Genomic DNA, 19,595 nt, shown 5'->3' on the forward strand with positions numbered 1-19,595 from the left:
ATGTGTTACAACACACAGACTTGTTTATCACACAGCAAAGAGGCCAGCAGAGGAAGCCTTGTACAAGACTGCCGGACATGATGCCAACGCACCAGTCCGCACTGACCAGTCACTCCACGTGCGTGTTCAAAAGCGCACCACTGTCTCACGTGATCTCTCCCAACAAGACTGCAATCTTGTTTGATTAATAGATTCAACTGCACAATCTTAACTTATTCCTTCAGAACCCAGATGGCAGGCCAATATTTGAGGGGATTAATTGGGTTGATTTATCTCAATTGTTCAGGGTTGAAAAACTGCAATCTAAAGAATTTATCTTCTATAACTTTTTCACTCAGAGAAAATAAATAGTAGATGAAAATGTGGTATGGGATTTCTCTCTCCTTCTTTATTTTTTTGGAAATAAAGACAGTTGCAATATTTCCACTGGAGTAATTTAACAATACATCATAAAGCCACTCAAGTCCTGTGTGCCTTCTTTTTCTGACACAACAAAAGCTTCACTGCGTGCCCCCCAGCCACCAGTTAGCACAGGACAGCAGCACTTTCCGAAGTCCCTGAAATGGAATGCTGCCACTGTTGTGGCACTCAGCTAACCCAAGCAAAGTACAAATATAGTTCATTGCCGTTAGGACAGCGAGCTCCTCATATACTGCTATAATAAAGACTGAGCAAAACAGGTAACTGAAAGGACTCACTTCTTCATGTGTAATCATCTTTAAACATGATCAGACAGCAGCCAGCTGGGCAGGCAGAACGTAAAGCTAATGAACCAACTATCCTTCAGGCACTGCTCAAGTCTGCACTCTCCCTAGGTCATACAGGATAGGGCTCTCTGCAGCTCCCTGCGTATTTACAAACACCACTCCGTACGGAAGAAGGTCTGTACCAAAGCACCTGCTCTCCCTGAAGACTCAGGCCGACTGCCATCTTTAAGACCTGCGGCCTTGGTGAGATGGCTTATCAGAACGCGAACAGAAACTTGTAAGGAAAAGGACTAAACGGAGGCGTTCAAGTTACACATCATGACGACAGCTCGTCAAGCTAGGCTCAAGGAGAAAACCAACCAAGAACGAGAGCAAAGGCAGAGGCTTTCCTCCTGGCTTACCACGGACTGCAGTGCCTGCTGGCTCTGAGCCAGCCCTGGCCTCCACTCACGCCTCTCCTCCAGCCCCCAACACCCTGTGCGGTGGCCCCTGCACACCGTCCGGAGGCGGCAGGGCAGTGTCCTGAGTGGGGGGCCAGTGCTGGTACAGAGGGGAAGCTCAGCAAACCCTGCTGCGGAGCAGAGGTGAAGCACTATGCCCACCCTGCTCCCAAGGGCCTCGACACCCATCTGTTATAAACAGCATGCTTCTCCTGCCCGGCCTCAAGGACTGCAGCACAGAACGGCACTGAGAGTACAGGCCTTTTTACGCATACTGAAGGACTGTGAAAAATTAAAGCACAACTTGGAATTGACTAGAAAGAAAACACCAAGAAAATCGGGAAACAGGCCCAAAAGATCTAAACACCAACAAAAGAAGCCAGATCTGCATTCCTCACACCCCCGAGAGCTTACACATGCCAGATCTTGTGAAAAACAACCACACAGCAAAGGCCTTCACGGTAGCACTGTCACCATTACCCTGCTGACCAGGCTGGAAACTGAGGCACAAAGGAGATGAGTAATTTTCTAAAGACCTTGGTGGCTAGCAGCCCTAGAGCGACGACTCACTACACGGTGTGAACAGTGCACAGGGTGAGGTGATTACGCACGGTGTGAACAGTGCACAGGGTGAGGTGATTCCACACACGGTGTGAATAGTGCACAGGGTGAGGTGATTACGCACGGTGTGAACAGTTCACAGGGTAAGGTGATTACGCACGGTGTGAACAGTGCACAGGGTGAGGTGATTCCACACACGGTGTGAACAGTGCACAGGGTGAGGTGATTACGCACAGTGTGAACAGTGCACAGGGTGACGTGATTTCATGTAACTTTAACTACTCTTGTTATTTTTTTCTAACCATTAAAAATTCTAGAAACCACTACAAGTTCAAAGGACAACATAAAATCAGATGAGCTTTATTTGATCCAAGAGCTAAGCTTAAATTGTGCGCTTGTGATGGGTTAAGTATACTTGCTTGGCTACTTCACAGAACTGAAAAATTCAACTCTGTGGAAGACATTAAGACTGACTGCATCTGGGCCCTGTGCAATAACATAGCAGCTAAAGTCCTTGCCTTGAGCGCACCAAGATCCCATATGGGTGCTGATTCTAATCACAGCAGCTCCACTTCCCATCCAGCCCCCTGCTTGTATCCTGGGAAAGCAGTCAAGGATGGCCCAAAGCTTTGGGACCCTGCACACATGTGGAAGATCCAGAAGAAGCTCCTAGCTCTTGGCTTCGGGTCAGCAAAGCTCCAGCCATTGCAGCCTCTTGGGGAGTGAACTATCATATGGAAGATCTTTTCCTCTCCTCTCTGTGTATCTGCCTTTCCAATAAAAATAAAAATAAATATTAAAAAAAAAGAATGACTGCATCTGTCCCTGTGGTAAGAACCATCTGGAGACTTCTATGGAAGTGCCTGTGCTTTCCCAGGAAACTTCACAGCATCCCCTCAGAGAGCTTGCACCACAGAAAGCAGAAGAGCAGAACAATTGCCTCAGCCTGCCTCAGCCACCTCACTCAACTGTCGGCCAGTGGGTCAGGCTGGGGCAGTGTGCAAAGAGCAAGACCCCCCAGGACCTGACCACTAGTCATTCCAGGCTTGGATTCAGCTCTCAACCCCGTTATCAGCTTCTCTCTGCCAAGCACAGCGGCCGTGGAAATCTGTGGCGATTTAAAAACCACACTGGTGAGGAGCTGGCAGGAGTGAAAGCTGCTAATTTATGACTGACATCATGCAACAAATCTAGAAGCACATTCCCATAACCTCAGGAAGTCCGCGCACTTTTCAAAGACGTGTAGTTCCTTTTCGGCTCATTAAATTCAAACCATCAATATCTCATCCCAGCCTAAGACTGTACATAGGTGAAATTTCCTAGTTTAATTCATGTGACTTTTAGAAATCACTTTCCAGTTTTTCTTTTCTATTACCACATTTTCAAACTAAGAATGTTCATTTCTGCACTCTGCTAAGAAAATACAGTATATGGGTCTCTATCATACTATCTGGATAATGACACTGATTTAATAATTTTTCACAATTGGACAGTTTTGGCCATGAAATCCATGAAATGTACTACAAATCAATATAAGTTAAGTTTGCCGATGAGTCGTGACAAAGAAACACATCTCTCCTTCATCACGGCCCTGAGCAGTCTTTCAGAGGCCTTGCTTCCTCAGCACACAGCGTTTTCTACTTGGTTCTGCTGGATTAAAATCACATTTTGCCTTTTATGAAACACTAACTATATCAATTTACAAATAATTATAGTAACACAAATGTGAAAATGAATCATTACCGTCCCCACTAATTTCATCTGCAGGTCCGGGTGGCATGCAAAGAAAGGAGGAGCAGGAACAGAGGGAGGGCAGGACAGGACAGAGGGGAGGGAAGGGGGAAACATACTATTAAAATGACAAGCAAATCAAAAAGAGAAACAAAAATCTCCTCCCACCCCAATCTCATTCAAAAGATAAAAGAGGGATTCTCATAGCCGGTATGTTTTGCAATTTAAAGGCACGATGAGGACATTCAAACTGCCGGCAAATCATACAAGGCTACTCAGTCGTATTACAGAGCTTCAACTGGATTCAACCACACAAACCAAATTATTTGAACTCCCTCACAATTAAATAGTAGAAAATGACTTCTTTCCTCAAAGTTAATTCATGTACAATCATACAGAAATGAAAACAAACCCATCAGTAATGACCCCCTTGGCGCCCCTATTTCCACTGGGGAGGGGCAGCCAGGCCCCTCCTGACAAGGGCACACCCTACCCTGCCAGGAGTGAGAGTCTCGCTTGAATTTGTGCAGAACAAAGGTTGCTCCAAGTGGCTGCATGAGACAATCATTCCAACTATACGTGTACTTCTGCTTTTCGAGAAAACTCTCCTAATGACGTGGCTGTTTCTACTACACAGCAGCCCTGAACACTAGCTCCAAAGCAAAAACAGCAGACACTGGGGCTCCCTCGGGGCGTCCCCATTCAGCTGCATGCTGTATTAGGAAATCCATAATGTAAAAACGGTGCAACTGCCAAGCCCCACAGGAAAGCGCTGACACAAATGAAACCAAGGAGCTGCCACCTGCCCTGTCATGCACACAAGACATCTAGGCAAGAGAACAGACACAGAACCTTGCCCCCCGTTATTGCTTCCTGGCAGTCGACAGCACACCCTAACAGCCAGTTGCAACAATCTACACGCATGTCATTAGAGTGAGCTTCTCAGGGCGCTCTGGTGAACAGGAAGCCTGAGCAGACAGGCGTGCAGTACCCGCAGGAGGAGACTGGTGGGAACAGAAGATCAGAGGGAGGAAGCGCCTAGCTTTCTTAACCTTGTGCTGGCTGTGACTGACTCCTTTATAAAGAGGAAGAGGAAGAGAAAAACAGAAACAAATTATTTCAATACTTTGTTATATTTTAAGTAGCATCTATAAAACACAAGATTGCAATTCTTTTCTTTCACTATTGGCACACTTTATTCCTTACTATGACTAATTTCAGTTTTAAAAACATTAATATTTCAAAATGTAACTTCCTGTCTAAGCAAAGTACTACCAGATATAGAAACAAGACACGGGATTCTCGCAGTTCTGCAGAACTAGGCAATCGAAAATAGACTTAAAAAACAAACAACAAGCCAAAACAAAACAAACAGCAGAGACTTACACATAATTCAAAATCACTAACATTTCACACTCAGCTCTAAGAAAAGAAAACAAGCAGCCCCTGACTTAGGGAGGTTTTATGAGCCACTGCACCCAAGCCATGAGCGAAGACACTCACACATCTGCTCTAAGAGCCGGAGGAGAGGGTTTGAACAGCCATGTTGCAAAGCCTCCACTAGCAGCATAGCAGCACGGAGTTGTCCCCTGGAGTCACTGGGTTTTACCCCAGGCTCTCCCGCGTCAGCACTCACTCGGGGACAAGTAAGAAGCACAGTAAGATGCTGGGAACAGTGGTCATATGTCTGAGAGTCACAGCACGGATGCAACTCCTTAAGATGTGTGACAAGTGACAGACACTGGCAGCACCAAGAAAGGGCAAGACTTCAACTCTTTTGATGTTAATGAAATTTATTTTACATTTAGTAAGATGACATTTGGGGAACTTGTACGTTGCTGATCTAAAAAATTTTAAAAAGACCATTTAAGTCAGTGTTGTGCACAGCGGATGAGGCCACTGCCTGCAATGCTAGTAGACCATGTGGATGCCAGTCTGGTCCTGACTGCTCTCTGCTAATACGCTCTGTCTAAACGCTTGGCCCCGGCATCCGTGTAAGAGACCCAGAGGAAGCTCTTGGTTTCTGGTTTTAGCACTGGCCACGGGGGAGTGAAGCAACAGATGGAAGATCTCTTCTCTCCCTCTGTGAAATCATGCCTTTCAAATTAATAAAAATAAATGTTAAACAAAGATAAAGCCCACTAATTTTTTTGTCAGCATGTGTGGCTGAAGGATTAAGATTTGTGATTCAAGCACAGCCAGCTCTTCCCAGCCATGCAGCATACACTGAGCGTTAGCAGCCCTGGGGTGAGCAGGTGACTGCGGAGAAGCTAGGAAGAGCAGAAAGCGTCCTAACACACTACTGATGGGATGCCTACCAGCACAAGCGTCCCAGAAAAGAGCACGAAGGCCCCTCAGGAGACAGGCCTAGCACATGTCTCCAGGGGACCTGTCCACATGGAAGGGAACACGCACCAGAAGACGCTCCCTGAGCGCCCACGTCTTTAGCAGTCAAGTACCGACCGGCTGATAGAGGGATAAACGGAAGGTGTACACACACATGACAAAATGTTACTCAGCTAAAAAAAAAAAAAAAGAAAGAAAGAAATTGTGACACTGACCAACAGAATGCAAGGAATAGAGACCATGAAGCTAAGTGGAAGAAACTAGACTGAGAAAGACACACTGAACTTCCCCTTGGTTGTGGAAGCTAGTATAGAGGGTGAAACCCACGAGGACGCCACCCCGCCCAGCACAACACGCGTGCTCACTTCAACAGCACCTGCACAACAGCCACAGCTCAATGTGAGAAAAACATTTAAAAAATCATCAAATATTAAAACTGAAAACATCCCTCAAAAATTAACAATGATAGAAACAGAGGTACCAGATTTCTGTGGGCTGGCAGCAGTTTGTAAAAACAAAAGTCCTCTTTCATTTTCCATTATTTTTATTATTTAATTATTGCTCTGCTTCTCATTTGGCTTTTTTTTTTTAATATGTGAAAGTGCCTCCTTGCTAGAGTGCCTGCAACCTGCTGCATGCTCTGTAGCTAGTCAGTTCAATTCAGGAAGGAAGGAACAGGAAGTCCTTTAGGCCCAGGATGTGGATGGACAACACCTCCCATGGGTATCTCTTCACCGTGTGTGACCTGTCGGAGCTGATGGTGAGCACACACCCTGCTGCAACCCCGACACAATGTGAACCGTGTTCAATGAACCAGTGGGGTGACAGCACTGTGATGGACGGGGTGGCAGCACTGTGATGGGGTGGCAGCACTGTGATGGCGTGGCAGCACTGTGACGGCGTGGCAGCACTGTGACGGACAGGGTGGCAGCACTGTGATGGACAGGGTGGCAGTACTGTGACGGACGGGTGGCAGCACTGTGACGGGGTGGCAGCACTGTGACGGCGTGGCAGCACTGTGACGGACAGGGTGGCAGCACTGTGATGGACAGAGTGGCAGTACTGTGACGGACGGGGTGGCAGCACTGTGACGGACGGGGTGGCAGCACTGTGACGGACGGGGTGGCAGCACTGTGACGGCGTGGCAGCACTGTGACGGGGTGACAGCACTGTGACGGCGTGGCAGCACTGTGACGGACGAGGTGGCAGCACTGTGACGGGGTGTCAGCACTGTGACGGGGTGGCAGCACTATGACGGCGTGGCAGCACTGTGACGGACAGGGTGGCAGCACTGTGACGGGGTGTCAGCACTGTGACGGGGTGGCAGCACTGTGACGGTGTGGCAGCACTGTGACGGGGTGGCAGTGGTGCCATGCTGCTGCATTCCGACACCACGCAGCCACAGACTTAGCCAAGTCTTTCCTGGCTCAGAGGCACTCCTAACATCAGGGTGAGTACAAAGCGACCACTATTCCTGACGGCTCGAACTACCAGAATCTCTAATAAGTCAGTTTCTAGAGACCCACTGTGAGCACCCAATACCCCAAAATGAGCAGCAGAAAAAGCTCCCTCGGAAACCACAGCAGCACCAAAACAGATGTCCAACCTTCTCTCAAACTGGGATACAGTTTGAATCTTAGCACAAGACTCAGAACCGAGTCAAAATCCTTCTATCCCTCCCCAAACTAAAACAGGACCATATGCCAAGTCCGTCCCAGCATTACTGTCTGCCACACATCAACACCAGGAAGCTCCAAGACAGTTTAGTGTAGTCTAAGGTACAGAAAACTGCGTGTTGAGTCTGTCTGGCCCAAAGCAGCTACTGAGCCAGGGCAAGACTCTCCACTTACTCCAGAGAGACCCCACACCACCCTGCGCTTCCTAAGGCAGGAGCTGTGCCGACCTGTCAGCTGTGCTCTGTGCAGCACAGTGTGGCCTGGGCTGCCTTCTGCATCGCTCCTGGTGCCGGTGACATGGAGGCTGACCGCTGCCCCCCTGCATGGCCACCGCACACTCTAGGGCTCCACATCCTGCACAGGCTGAGCCGTGGGATCCTGGAAAGCTAGCTCTGTTCCCTCTGACCCACCGTGGACCTTCGCTGCTCCCTTGGTACCTGCCCCACTCAGTCTCCCATGTCATTCAGTTCCCTTTGACAACAATTCTGCATAGGTGCCCACATTCCCAACTAACTCAGGGTCTGACTTTGTGACTGTACGCTCCAAAGCAGAAGTGGCTTTGTTTGCTTTTGTACTTCAGCACTCATAGCCGTGATCCACACAGCCAACACGCAGCGGACACCACGTCAGTGAGTTCACCTCAAACAGGAAATGGGAAACTAAAGTAGTCCTGATCTTGCAGGCTTCAGCAGAAGTCGATGAGGCCGAGATGGCAAAACAAGTAACTGGCTGGCAGTTTTTCGTAGCTGCACACCTGAACCTCGAGTCTGAATGGGCTCAGAGGAGCCAGGAGCCACGGGCCTCTGCCTCGGTGCCACGCCCACACAGGGCAGGCTTGCCAGGGTGAGCATAACAAAGACAATCCTAGAAATATAAGTGCAATGCAGCGGTTCCCAGATGTGATTAACAGTCTCTGAAGAGCACAGAGGCGGGCCACACGTGTCAGTCTGCTCGAGCAGGCGAACAGCAAGGGCCTGAGGAAGGACCAAGGGCTGTCAGCAGTCACTGCCTCGTCATGACATACTCCCTGGGTGCCGACTTCTCTCCCTAGCCCAGAGGAGTGGGAGACTGCACTGACAGGAGACACAAGGATGATGAGCAGCTCCAGCAGGACCACAGCAAGAGGGCGGCGGGGCAGGGAGGCACAGGGAAGGTGGGCTGCGGCAGACAGCACAGGCCTTGGAGGAGTGAGCGGAGCAGGGCTCCTGGTTTCTGACCAGAGAATTGCCTATTTAAATTAATACAGCAATCAAAGAGCTGACACAGAGATATTAACTGAGGTATGAAATTCCGGCTAAAGGATGACTAGAAGGAAAGAATGAAGGCAAAATCCTTGGTATTTAGAGTACCTGACCCTGAACAATCACTCCACCTTTGACTAGCTATGTGGAATTGAGCACAAATTACTTGAGCACTCCTGACCACCACAAAACAGAAACTGTGTTCTGAGTCTGTTCTAAGGACTGAAAGAGTCAACGCAGAACGCAGAGCAGAGACAGAACACTGTCAAACTGGCTTTTCTGAATGGGCCTCTGAAACAGGACACAAACAGTGCAGACATCAAAATGGGGATGGCAGGGAGAGGCCAAACAGGCTTGACCACAACTAGCTGCTAGAAGACACTGAACATACTGCGTAAGAGAGATCAGTGGACTGACAGGAACAAATCTGGAGGTTCTGTTAGCATCCACTTTCTCTCGTACGGCTGCATGCTGTACTGCTAAGCCAGGAACAGTACGCATTAACCAAACCAACAGGGCACCTGCGCTCCCTCCAGTCTAAGGCAACTGTGGCATGTGCACGTGCAAGCACTGCAAGCCAGCTCCGGGGCCCACTCTGAATGCTGGACTGAGGGGCCTACAAGTTCTTGGACACCCAGCTCCCACCTGACTGTGAAGCTCACTGAGCTCACAACATCCCATCACATCCAGCAGCTGCCCTGCCTCGTGACCAGGGCACTGTGCTCTGCTCTCTGCAAACTAACTCCAAAATCCTGCAGGAGCTGGCCAACCCACCAAGTTTCTGAGTCCCACGACTGGACAAACTCAGATGCTGGACACTGTACAGTGCCCCAGACTTGCCTCACAAACTACGCAAAGCCGGACGAGGCTTGCGCGACTGTCCAGAACAAGTCTAACCCTCCCAACTTGCACCCACTCGGTCGAGAAGCATCAAGCAAGCAAGCTACGAACACCAGGCCAATGCTGCACAGCAGATGCCGCCAGGAGGCATCCGCCACGTGTGCGATGTGAGCACGTGCTTCTGCAGAAAGGCTTCGTGGCAGATTTGTGCACACATGCACACACACGTGAAAACCAGAAGAGAAGTCCTTGTCAACTAGACAAAGCATAAAACGCAGAGGAAAAGTGACCTAAAACAACTTAACCAAAAAGCAACTGAGTCTCTTTTAGGTCAGATACCAAAGTCAGGAGGAGGGTGTCACTGTAGAACTTGTCTTTGGCATATCCAAAAGCAGATCACAAGTGTGCATACACATGTGTGCATATATGTGCACACATGTAGCACAGTGCATGTGATCTTAAGATACTTGTGTACGTGGCCTGTGGAAAATGCTTTCTTCATCTCTGTTTGCAGTATTCTCCACAGCTTTAAATGTGAAAAACAAGGACATATGTATTTTTAAAATATGCCAGAAAAAGTACAATACATTTACCATGCTGGCAAATAGTTAAGAATGCTTGTGCTGGTATCTTAACTAAATTTTTGAGAAGTAATATTCAAACACCATTTTATGTTAAATGTGAAGGATAAAATCATTTAAAATATCTAACATTTCTTAGACTAGAAAATATAAATACACAGGGTACATCTCATTAAGTTCTACTGAACTGCAAGCATAAGTTATGATAAACTTAAAAAAATGAAGATTTTTTCACTCTATGTATAATTAACAGGACATTAACCAAAATACTTTGGAATTCTATATAACTAGTGAATAACTTGGTATTCCACATAAAAGCCTGACCTAAAAACACAAGAAGCTACTTTGAACTCTCAACTAGAGCACGTCGCTTTGAAAAGCTCCTTCAGCTGAGGCAGGCTGGCGGAGGTCGCAGCCACCGCTGTGACTGCCATGACTGCCATGACTGCCGTGACTGCCATGACATGCCATGACATGACTGCCATGACATGCCATGACTGCCGTGACTGCCATGACATGACTGCCATGACATGCCATGACTGCCGTGACCTGCCGTGACTGCCATGACATGCCGTGACTGCCATGACATGCCATGACTGCCGTGACTGCCATGACTGCCATGACATGCCGTGACTGCCGTGACCTGCCGTGACTGCCGTGACCTGCCGTGACCTGCCGTGACTGCCATGACTGCCCCCCGTCGCGGGCCAGCAGCCCAGAGCGCCTTACCTGACACGGACACCGCGTGTGTCCTCACGCCTTGCTTCTCGCTGTTGGCCAACCTGTAAAAGGCAAGGACAAGGGTCACGGCTTTGCTCCGGAACCAAAAACCCACACCAACGAGGGCATCTCTGCATTGGGAGTAACATGCCATTTACTAAGAAAACAAAATTTTATATCAGTCATATAAAAAACCAAGCTTCATAAATTTATTCACATAAAATAAAAACTTGTTAAAATTTTGGTTGTCATTTATGATCTTTGGAAAACACAAAACACAGAGAGAAAAAACAAATCCCAAAGGGCACAGATGGTGACATTATTTGGATTTTTTAATTAAAAAGAAAAAAAAAACCCCTTTTTTTAAAACAGCTACATTTACTACTACAGTAATGAACAGAAAATTTTCCCTAATGTTAGGAAAACCAGAAAAGATGCAATAATAGAAAATATTAGAAATTAGATGTGTATCAGTTTTTGAGTATATAGATAACCAGAAATATCTACAACTGTCGAACCTCCACAAATACCATAAAATTGAACCACTTTTATTAAAATCTCTAAATATTTAAAATCTTATTATCTACTGCAAAAATTCCATCCCAGTGTTTCCTACGAAGTCATCAGCTTCCCTCCCCCCCCCAGTGCTGACAAAGCCAAGCCCTCAGCAGAGCCCAGGACACTCCCAGGGCGAGCTGTGTGCTTCCTGGCAGGCCACTTCCTGCACCCCAACCCTGCAGCCGGGTGCAGGGGTCCCCTGGTCACATCACACTGACGTGGCTGCTGCCCCAACATGTCTCACCCCAGCTTTGATGTTACCATTTCCTTGTTCAGTAGCACCTAGTGGAATTTCACTTTGAGTACCCTAACAAAGCCTTAGCTTCTGGCCCAGTGTGGGACTTGCGCCTAGCAGGCACAGCTCGCTGAGTGAGGCACACAGGTTGGAATCAGAGGAGCTGCGTGGCCCTCCTTCCCTCATCCATACAGCTACTCCCCCAAATGGGCACAGATTTTGGCTGCCATTAAGTCTGCAATGCCAACACTGACAGAACTGTGACCAGTACTAAACCTAGGCTATTAAGGTGCGCTCTCTTGCCTTGGGGAGGAAGAGGCTGAAAGAAGTTTCCAGAGGAAGCAACACAGGATGAAACCAGGAAAACGAACAAGGCTCAGGAAAAGCGGCCTGCAGAAGAGGGCGACCCGCAGGGGAAGAGCACTGATGAAAGCCCACAGGGAAGCAACAGGACATTCGCTCCAGTAACTTAGGTCCAGAGCGGGAGCTGGGCAGCACCTGTCAAAGTAGGGGTCCTGGGATTTATTCTAACAGCAACAGCAAGTTGTGGTGGAGTGTGAATTCAGAACAGGCCCTTGCACACAGTGAAGAAAACGAGAGCAGGAGCTGGTGCTGCGCAGCAAGGGAAGGCAGCGCTGTGACGCTGGCATCCTGGGAGGGTGCAGGTGCATGTCCCAGCTGTTCCACTTCCGACTCAGCTTCCTGCTAATGCATCTGGGAAACAGTAAAAGACAGCCCAAACCCTTGGGCCCTGCACCCATGTGGAGAACCCAGAAGGAGCTCCCGGCCTCAGTAACTGGTTTATACTGTCTTTGTTTTTTCCCAGGAGTCTATAATTTTAGTACATGTCAGATAGCGAGAATCCAGGAGACACGCAGGGCACTGTGTTTCCACTGAGCTTCCCGGTCAGGCTCTCAGAGGCGTGGCCCAGCTCTTTGCTGGGAGCACTGCACGGGCAGACCTCTGGAAACTCGCCCACGTTCTCCCACTCCACACCCATTCTCTTCATGTCCCCGATGTATGCGCCACTGCAGAGACTCGCCAAGTCAGGGCTGGCCTTGAGAGTCCCAGAGCAAAGGTGCAGCCCAGACAGGTGACAAGAGTCACTAAAAACGGTGGTAGCAGACAGTGGAGACAGGGCGAAGCGAGTGGATCCAACATATTCAGGAAGTGAAAACAGAGAAAGCAGAGATGGACTGGTGAGAAAGGAGAAAGAAAAGGTCCAGAAATCCCCTTAGCCGAGTAGCTCTCACACTCCCGAGCGCCAGTGTCCCCGGCAGTATTTGCCACACAGCTGTAACCGTACAGCTATGCGGCAAATACTGCCACGTTTTGTTGTTTTTTTAAGATTTATTTATTTGTTTTTAGAAAGTCAGATTTACATTACAGAGAGGAAGATCCTCTTCCTGCTGGCTCCCCAAGTGGCTGCAATGGCCAGAACTCAGCTGATCTGAAGCCAGGAACCAGGAGCTGCTTCTGGGTTTGCCATGCGGGTGGGGGCTGAAGTGTCCCAAGGCTTTGGGATGTCCTCGACTGCTTTTCCAGGAAACAAGCAGAGAGCTGGATGGGAAGTGGAGCAGCCAGGCCACAAACTGGTACCTTTATGGGATTCCAGCGTGTGCAAGGTGAGGATTTTAGCTACTAGGCTACCATGCCGGGCCCCAAACACTACATTTTAACTCTCATATCCTGTGTCCAGTTCCTAAGCACTAGCATTTGATTTGTGATATAAGCAACAAAACCATAAAGAAACTTTTATTTTCTTAGTTATTAAGATTATCAGAAAACAAATTACGATGAGGTTTCAGAAGCGGTAAGCGATACATTCGAAGCATATATACAAGCACATGTGAAAACTTCACAACTGGCCCTCGATCTTGCTGCCTTGAGCCTTCCTAGCTTCTGTACTGAACTCAAAGGGAAAACTAATTTGCAACTTTTAAATTTAACTTAATTGCCAACCAAATTCATAACAGATGTGATTTCATTCTAGCAATATTTTTTCCAGTTCCTTCATATTTACAGAAATTTTACTCTTTAGGAAAATGGAAAATAAAGCGCATTGATTTCCTCCCAGTGATCGCAGCAGAGAAGAGGCACAAAGCAGCACTTACTTCGGTATGGACGGCAGAGCTCGTTCGCCTTCTGGGGAAAGAAGGAGAGAAGAGTGACTTTCCTTTACGCACACTGCGGAGACCAGGCGCAGCCGCCAGAGGACGGACGCGCTCTGCCCTGGCCCAGCAGTGACCCTTCAGAGGCATGCGGGAGGGTTTATGGTTGTGCTAGGAGCATCGGGGACAACCACAAACAACTGTCAGGCGCCGAGTGTTTAAAAGGTACGACAAGCTAAGGCTGTCTTTTTAACATAAAAAAATAAAAACAGAAAGTAACCATTCCTTGCTGAAGGACTGACCTTCACCAGCTTAGGAAAGCAGCGAAGTGATAACACGACAGCAAGTGCCACCAAGGGAGCAACACAAATTCAAGAGAAATGGCAGCACGCAGCAGCAGAGAGACAGTTACCGGGCTGGCACAGCACTTCAACTGGTTCATCCTCCCGCTTCAGGTTGTTAGGATTCATATAGGCACAGGTTCGTGTCCCAGCTGCTCCACTTCCCATCCAGCTCCCTGCCTGTGGCCTGGCACAGTAGTCAAGGACGACCCAAAGCCTTGGGATCCTGCACCTGTGTGGGAGACCCAGCAGAGGCTCCAGGCTCCAGGCTTTGGATTGGCTCAGCTCTGGCCACTGCAGCCACTTGGGGAATGAATCAGCAGATGGAAGATCTTTACCTCTGTCTCTTCTTCTCTCTGTATTGTAAATCTGCCTTTCCAATTAAAAAATAAAAAGAATCTTAAAGCAAAAAAAAAAAAAATAAAAAAAAATTTAATCAACTAAAATGTCCACCATTGTAAGTGAAGTTAACTTTTTTGCTCTGGAAGGCATTTTTTTTTAATGTAGATTTTCTTTATTTTTATATAGAGAGGAGGAGAGACAGAGAGGAATCTTCCGTCTGATGGAAGACAGCATCAGTGACGACGCTCATCTTGGCAACAAGGCAGCACGAGCTCTGCTGTGGATCCAGGGTGGGAGGACGCTCCGGCCCGGCCAGCCCTGCCCTCTGCTGTGGGTCCAGGGTGGGAGGACGCTCTGGCCCGGCCAGCCCTGCCCTCTGCTGTGGGTCCAGGGTGGGAGGACGCTCCGGCTCGGCCAGCCCTGCCCTCTGCTGTGGGTCCAGGGTGGGAGGACGCTCCGGCCCGGCCAGCCCTGCCCTCTGCTGTGGGTCCAGGGTGGGAGGACGCTCCGGCCCGGCCAGCCCTGCCCTCTGCTGTGGGTCCAGGGTGGGAGGACGCTCCGGCCCAGTCAGCCCTGCCCTCTGCTGTGGGTCCAGGGTGGGAGGATGCTCTGGCCCGGCCAGCCCTGCCCTCTGCTGTGGGTCCAGGGTGGGAGGATGCTCTGGCCCGGCCAGCCCTGCCCTGGGATCACAAGGACGTCAGCCTACTTAGTGGCCTTCTGCCTCGGGCTGCTTCAGTTCTTGTTTCCAGAGCCAAACAGCACTAGCGGCTTTTGAGCCAAGGGTCCAAGGACGGCTCCGTGGACTCACACGTCAACCTGCAGAGCCGAGGCCCTGGCTTCCGGGGCCATCACTTGCCACACACATGCTTCTCTCCACCCTCTTCTCTGGGTCACTCAGTTCTGTTACAGGGAATACCACATGGCACTCGAGGATTCTAGTCCCCAGTGGTAGGAGCAGGAATGGATACATAGAGAGGACATACTCCCTGTCCACTGGCCACGGGACAACATGCTTCTCTAACCATGTACCACATGACCCTACCGATGAGCCAGCAAACAAGTTCATTTTCTTCCATACAGACGCTCAGTGTCAAGATCACACCATGACTGCTGACACTGACAACAAAAAAGCCAAGCCAGCACTGTTGCATTACTACAGGCAGTAAGTCGTTAGAAGCCAACCATTTCACACACAGGGACACTGGACGCACAGGCTGGATGCCCAGGTTAATGCCATGCCAAGCATTTCACACACAGGGACGCTGGACGCACAGGCTGGATGCCCAGGTGAACGCCATGCCAAGCATTTCACACACAGGGACGCTGGATGCACAGGCTGGATGCCCAGGTGAATGCCATGCCAAGCATTTCACACACAGGGATGCTGGACGCACAGGCCGGACGCCCAGGTGAATGCCAAGCCAGGCAGCTTCTGCTTCCCAGCATGCTACAACCCAGCTGGAATGTTTCCAAATCCTGAAGTGCTTGGGAAAGTCCATGCCTTCTACAACAATCCCAGACTGGCTGTTTCTAGGTATTTATTCATTCTGCTCTCTGGCTATGTATAACGTGCTCTTCTGCTGCCTGGGGCTTTTGAGACAGACAAGGAAACAAAGAAGGAAACCTCCTATCCAAGGGGAATTTCAGTGCGTCTATTTTTAAAAGTAGGAAATTATCCTAACAGTTTATGGATGAGAAACTGCTCTAAATAGCTCAAAACTCAGGGCTGCAGACACAAAGCCCTCCTGCAGTTCTCACTCAAGCCTGTGCTGGTCTGCCCACTGCCCGCTACAGGGATGCGCACTGTCCTTGCCTGGTCTGCACGCCTGGCCTTCACCCTTCCAGGCCCCCCACAGGAAGATTACCAGGCTATGGAGGGGGACGCCCTGGGGACCTGCGACAGGGAAAAAGGCTCACCTTTCTGGGGTCTGATGATGAAGGACTGCGTGGCCCCGTTCACCAGCCGGCAGTACCCATCTATCAGGTCGGCCATGTTCTCGGCGATGGTCAGCGATGGTGCCGTCACTGTCAGAGGCTAACCCGGGAGGGACCAAGAAAGACACGTTATTGTTCCTGCCAGCGGTCAGAGAGACAGCTGTGCTGTGACATCAGACTTGACACACACTTGAAAGCAGAGACAGGAGGGACACAAACGAGGCTTGTCATGAGATCTGAGTCAGAACGCGGGCGTGGCATTTCGAGCTGTTATTCCTAGAAGCTGCTACAGAAGGCACACTGAGGAACATCATTTAGATGGAATTCCCTTCAGACTGTCAGGCCTCTCGAAGGGAAGGTTTTAGATCATCAGGAAGTTAAATTTTGACTTTTTTTTTTTTGAAATTAAGCTGGCATGGAATAGATTTTCCATCAATCTATAATGCTTAACACTTGAAACTTCATTATTTTTAGTAAGCATAGAATATTTTGAGGAAGGCTTATAAAAAGCAACTCATTTTGGGCCCAATGTGGTAGCCTAGTGGCTAAAGTACTTACCTGGCATGCGCCGGTATCCCATATGAGTGCCAGTTTGTGTCCTGGCTGCTCTACTTCCCATCTTGCTCTCTGCTGTGGATTGGGAAGGCAGTAAAGGACGGCCCAAAGCCTTGGAACCCTGCACCCATGTGGGAGACCCAGAAGAGGCTCTGGGCTCCTGGCTTTGGATCAGCTCAGCTCCAGCTGCTGTGGCTGCTTGGGGAGTGAATTAATGGACAGAAGATCTTTTTCTCTGTCTCTCTTCTCTGTATATATGAATCAACAATAAAAATAAAATAAATCTTAAAAAAAAGCCACTCATCTCATCATTAAATCTGTCCAGTGTTGATAAACCTGCCAGAAGTCCAGATTGGGTGTTATTAGGGAAGTCGAGGCTGGATTTTCTTCTCATACACAAACATGTCCCAACTCATGACAATCCACATGAAACTTTCTCAGCTGAGTGATTTTTGTCAAGATTTAATTTTTGTTGGGAAGTCAGATATACAGAGATGAAGATCTTCCATCCGTTGATTTACTGCCCAAGTGGCCGCAACGGCTAGAGCTGAGCTGATCCAAACCGGGGAGCTAGGAGCCTCTTCTGGGTCTCCCACGTGGGTGCAGGTCCCAAGGCTTTGGGCTGTCCTCGACTGCTTTCCCAGGCCACAGGCAGGGAGCTGGATGGGAAGCGGGGCTGCCAGGATTAGAACTGGCACCCACATGGGATCCTGGCGTGTGCAGAGTGAGGACTTTAGCTGCTAGGCTACCGAGCTGGGCCCAAAGCTACAGGATTCTAAAGAGTATTTTAGGGATAAGAAAATGACAAGATGATAGGAAATAATCGGCACTCTGGATTTCCACTCCCAGCATGCTTTCTGCATTAGGCGGACACAAACCTCTCCTACTGTCCCAGTGCAGGGCAGGGACACAAAGCTTGCCCCCAGCGAGAGTCCTGAACAGACATGGAGTTCCAAACAACTCGCCCCACAAACAGGCCAAACTGTGGGACCACCAAACCCCCTGCAGCGCTGCTTCACAGGGAGGATTCTGCTCCACGCCTGTGCTGCGTGGGCGTTCTCACACCACTTCTCGTCTCTAATTGCAAGTCCCAGATCAGGAAGCAGAGGTAAGGAGCCGGATGATTTTGAATGTAAGGCCCAATGCTATCCATCACTGTCCCTTAGTCTCCCTCCCTCCACGATGTGGCTGACCACAGTACTCAGCTGGTTTTCTGTGACAATGGCATATGTGCCATAAGTGGAAGCTACATCCTTACTATAACTGTTACAGCCAGAGAACCCATATTTCCTTGGAACTTAGCGAAAGACCCGAGTGATTTTAAGTTTTTCTCCTGCCCTATTTGGGGCAACAATCAGCCCCGAGCATCTGACCCATTACCTCACGACCTGGGAGACAACTGTGACACTGATGAACCACAAACATTCCTGCCTCACTCTAAGTAGATCACTTTTTCTAAGCTCCATCTGTGACTGAGTCTGCCTTAAGATCGCGTCTGCAAGCCCTTACCTCGGGTGCGCCAGCTATTTTCAGTTGAAGCATTCCTTTCCTGTCCTTGTCCTCGCTGTTTGAATACTGAATGGTCTGCACTTGATTGAAGTCAGCCAGATGTGTGGGCTTTGGAAAGGAAGGGAAAAATCATTTGATCACGGCTAAAAAACCTCCCTTCCCCCATCCTGTCAGGCGCTCCGTGACAGTCTCACCAACACCAAGAACATCCCACATTCTTAGAGCGAGCTTCCCTAAGACTAACGAGCTGGGAGAGCAACTGTGGAAGCTGGCCCTAGCAGACCATCACGTGACTCTGTGACTCTGCGACGTCCTGAGGAGACCCACGTTCTGAGTGGGACTGGGGGTGGCTCCTTGGCTGGTCTGAAGAAGCCTACAGTCTCAGGGACAGTGAGTGCTGTGCTCCGCTTGACACAGAGAGCCTGCGGATCACTTCCAGTGCTCCCTGAGCTATGGCTGCACATCAAACATTTGTGGAATTAAAAGACCTGTTTCTTTTGGCACAGATTTCTTAAAAAACACTTTATAAACAATATACATGCCCAATACATATTTGAAGACCTGATAATCACAAATTCAGAAACTTTTTAAAGATATGATTCACAGCTACCTAAGACAGCGCAAGTGTGCATGACACACACATGTAACTTCCTCTGCCCCCAGCACGGTCTGTGAACACTCACTGCTGTGAGAACTGAAGCTGGGAAGGGGGCGCAGTGGGGTCCTCTGTAGCAGATGGCAGGAACCACCTGAGCCTTTTGGGGTCTTCTAGGGTCTGCACTGGCAGAAGGCTGGGCTCAGAAGGCAGAGCCAGGACGTTACCCCAGCATGCCCACATAGGACACAGGTGTCTCAAACTGCAGGCTAAACACCCACCTTGCATTGTGAATTTTTAATTCCCAAAATATCTTTCAATTCTGTTTTTCTATAAATATTGTGAAACATCTTCATTTAGTTTAATAGAGCAGGGAGACAACAGGTATTCGAAGGACCCTTCCCAAATAGACTGAATTCTTATAATATGTCTTAAAGAATTCTTAAATCACTTCTCAGTCCTTTGCTTAAGGTCAAGTGTAGAATTCTCAAAGAATGCTACACTCAGACCATCACAGGCTGGAGGACGGTCCTGGGGGTGAGCTGGACCTGCTGTTTGGAGTGTCGGCAAG

General features: G+C 49.0%; 1 protein-coding gene across 19 annotated transcripts in view; it reads right to left on the reverse strand.

Annotated features, from left to right (window-relative positions):
• Positions 1 to 19,595, reverse strand: part of LOC121161895 (focal adhesion kinase 1-like) — a 206,462-nt gene that overhangs the window by 54,974 nt on the left and 131,893 nt on the right. For 7 of the 19 annotated variants that reach the window (XM_040988551.1, XM_040988564.1, XM_040988556.1 and 4 more), the window contains 4 exons: positions 18,430 to 18,537; positions 16,348 to 16,465; positions 13,751 to 13,781; positions 10,853 to 10,905 (listed from right to left, as the gene is read on the reverse strand). In XM_040988551.1, the coding sequence (XP_040844485.1) occupies positions 10,853 to 10,905; positions 13,751 to 13,781; positions 16,348 to 16,465; positions 18,430 to 18,537 (310 nt within the window). Of the gene's footprint in view, positions 1 to 3,451; positions 3,470 to 4,430; positions 4,515 to 10,852; positions 10,906 to 13,750; positions 13,782 to 16,347; positions 16,466 to 18,429; positions 18,538 to 19,595 lie in introns of all 19 variants that reach the window. The other 12 variants (XM_040988560.1, XM_040988553.1, XM_040988546.1 and 9 more) reach the window with 4 other exon arrangements.

Source organism: Ochotona curzoniae, unplaced genomic scaffold (genome assembly GCF_017591425.1).
Source record: "Ochotona curzoniae isolate NIBS_2020 unplaced genomic scaffold, NIBS_Ocur_1.0 contig_4917, whole genome shotgun sequence".
Lineage (NCBI taxonomy): Eukaryota > Metazoa > Chordata > Mammalia > Lagomorpha > Ochotonidae > Ochotona > Ochotona curzoniae.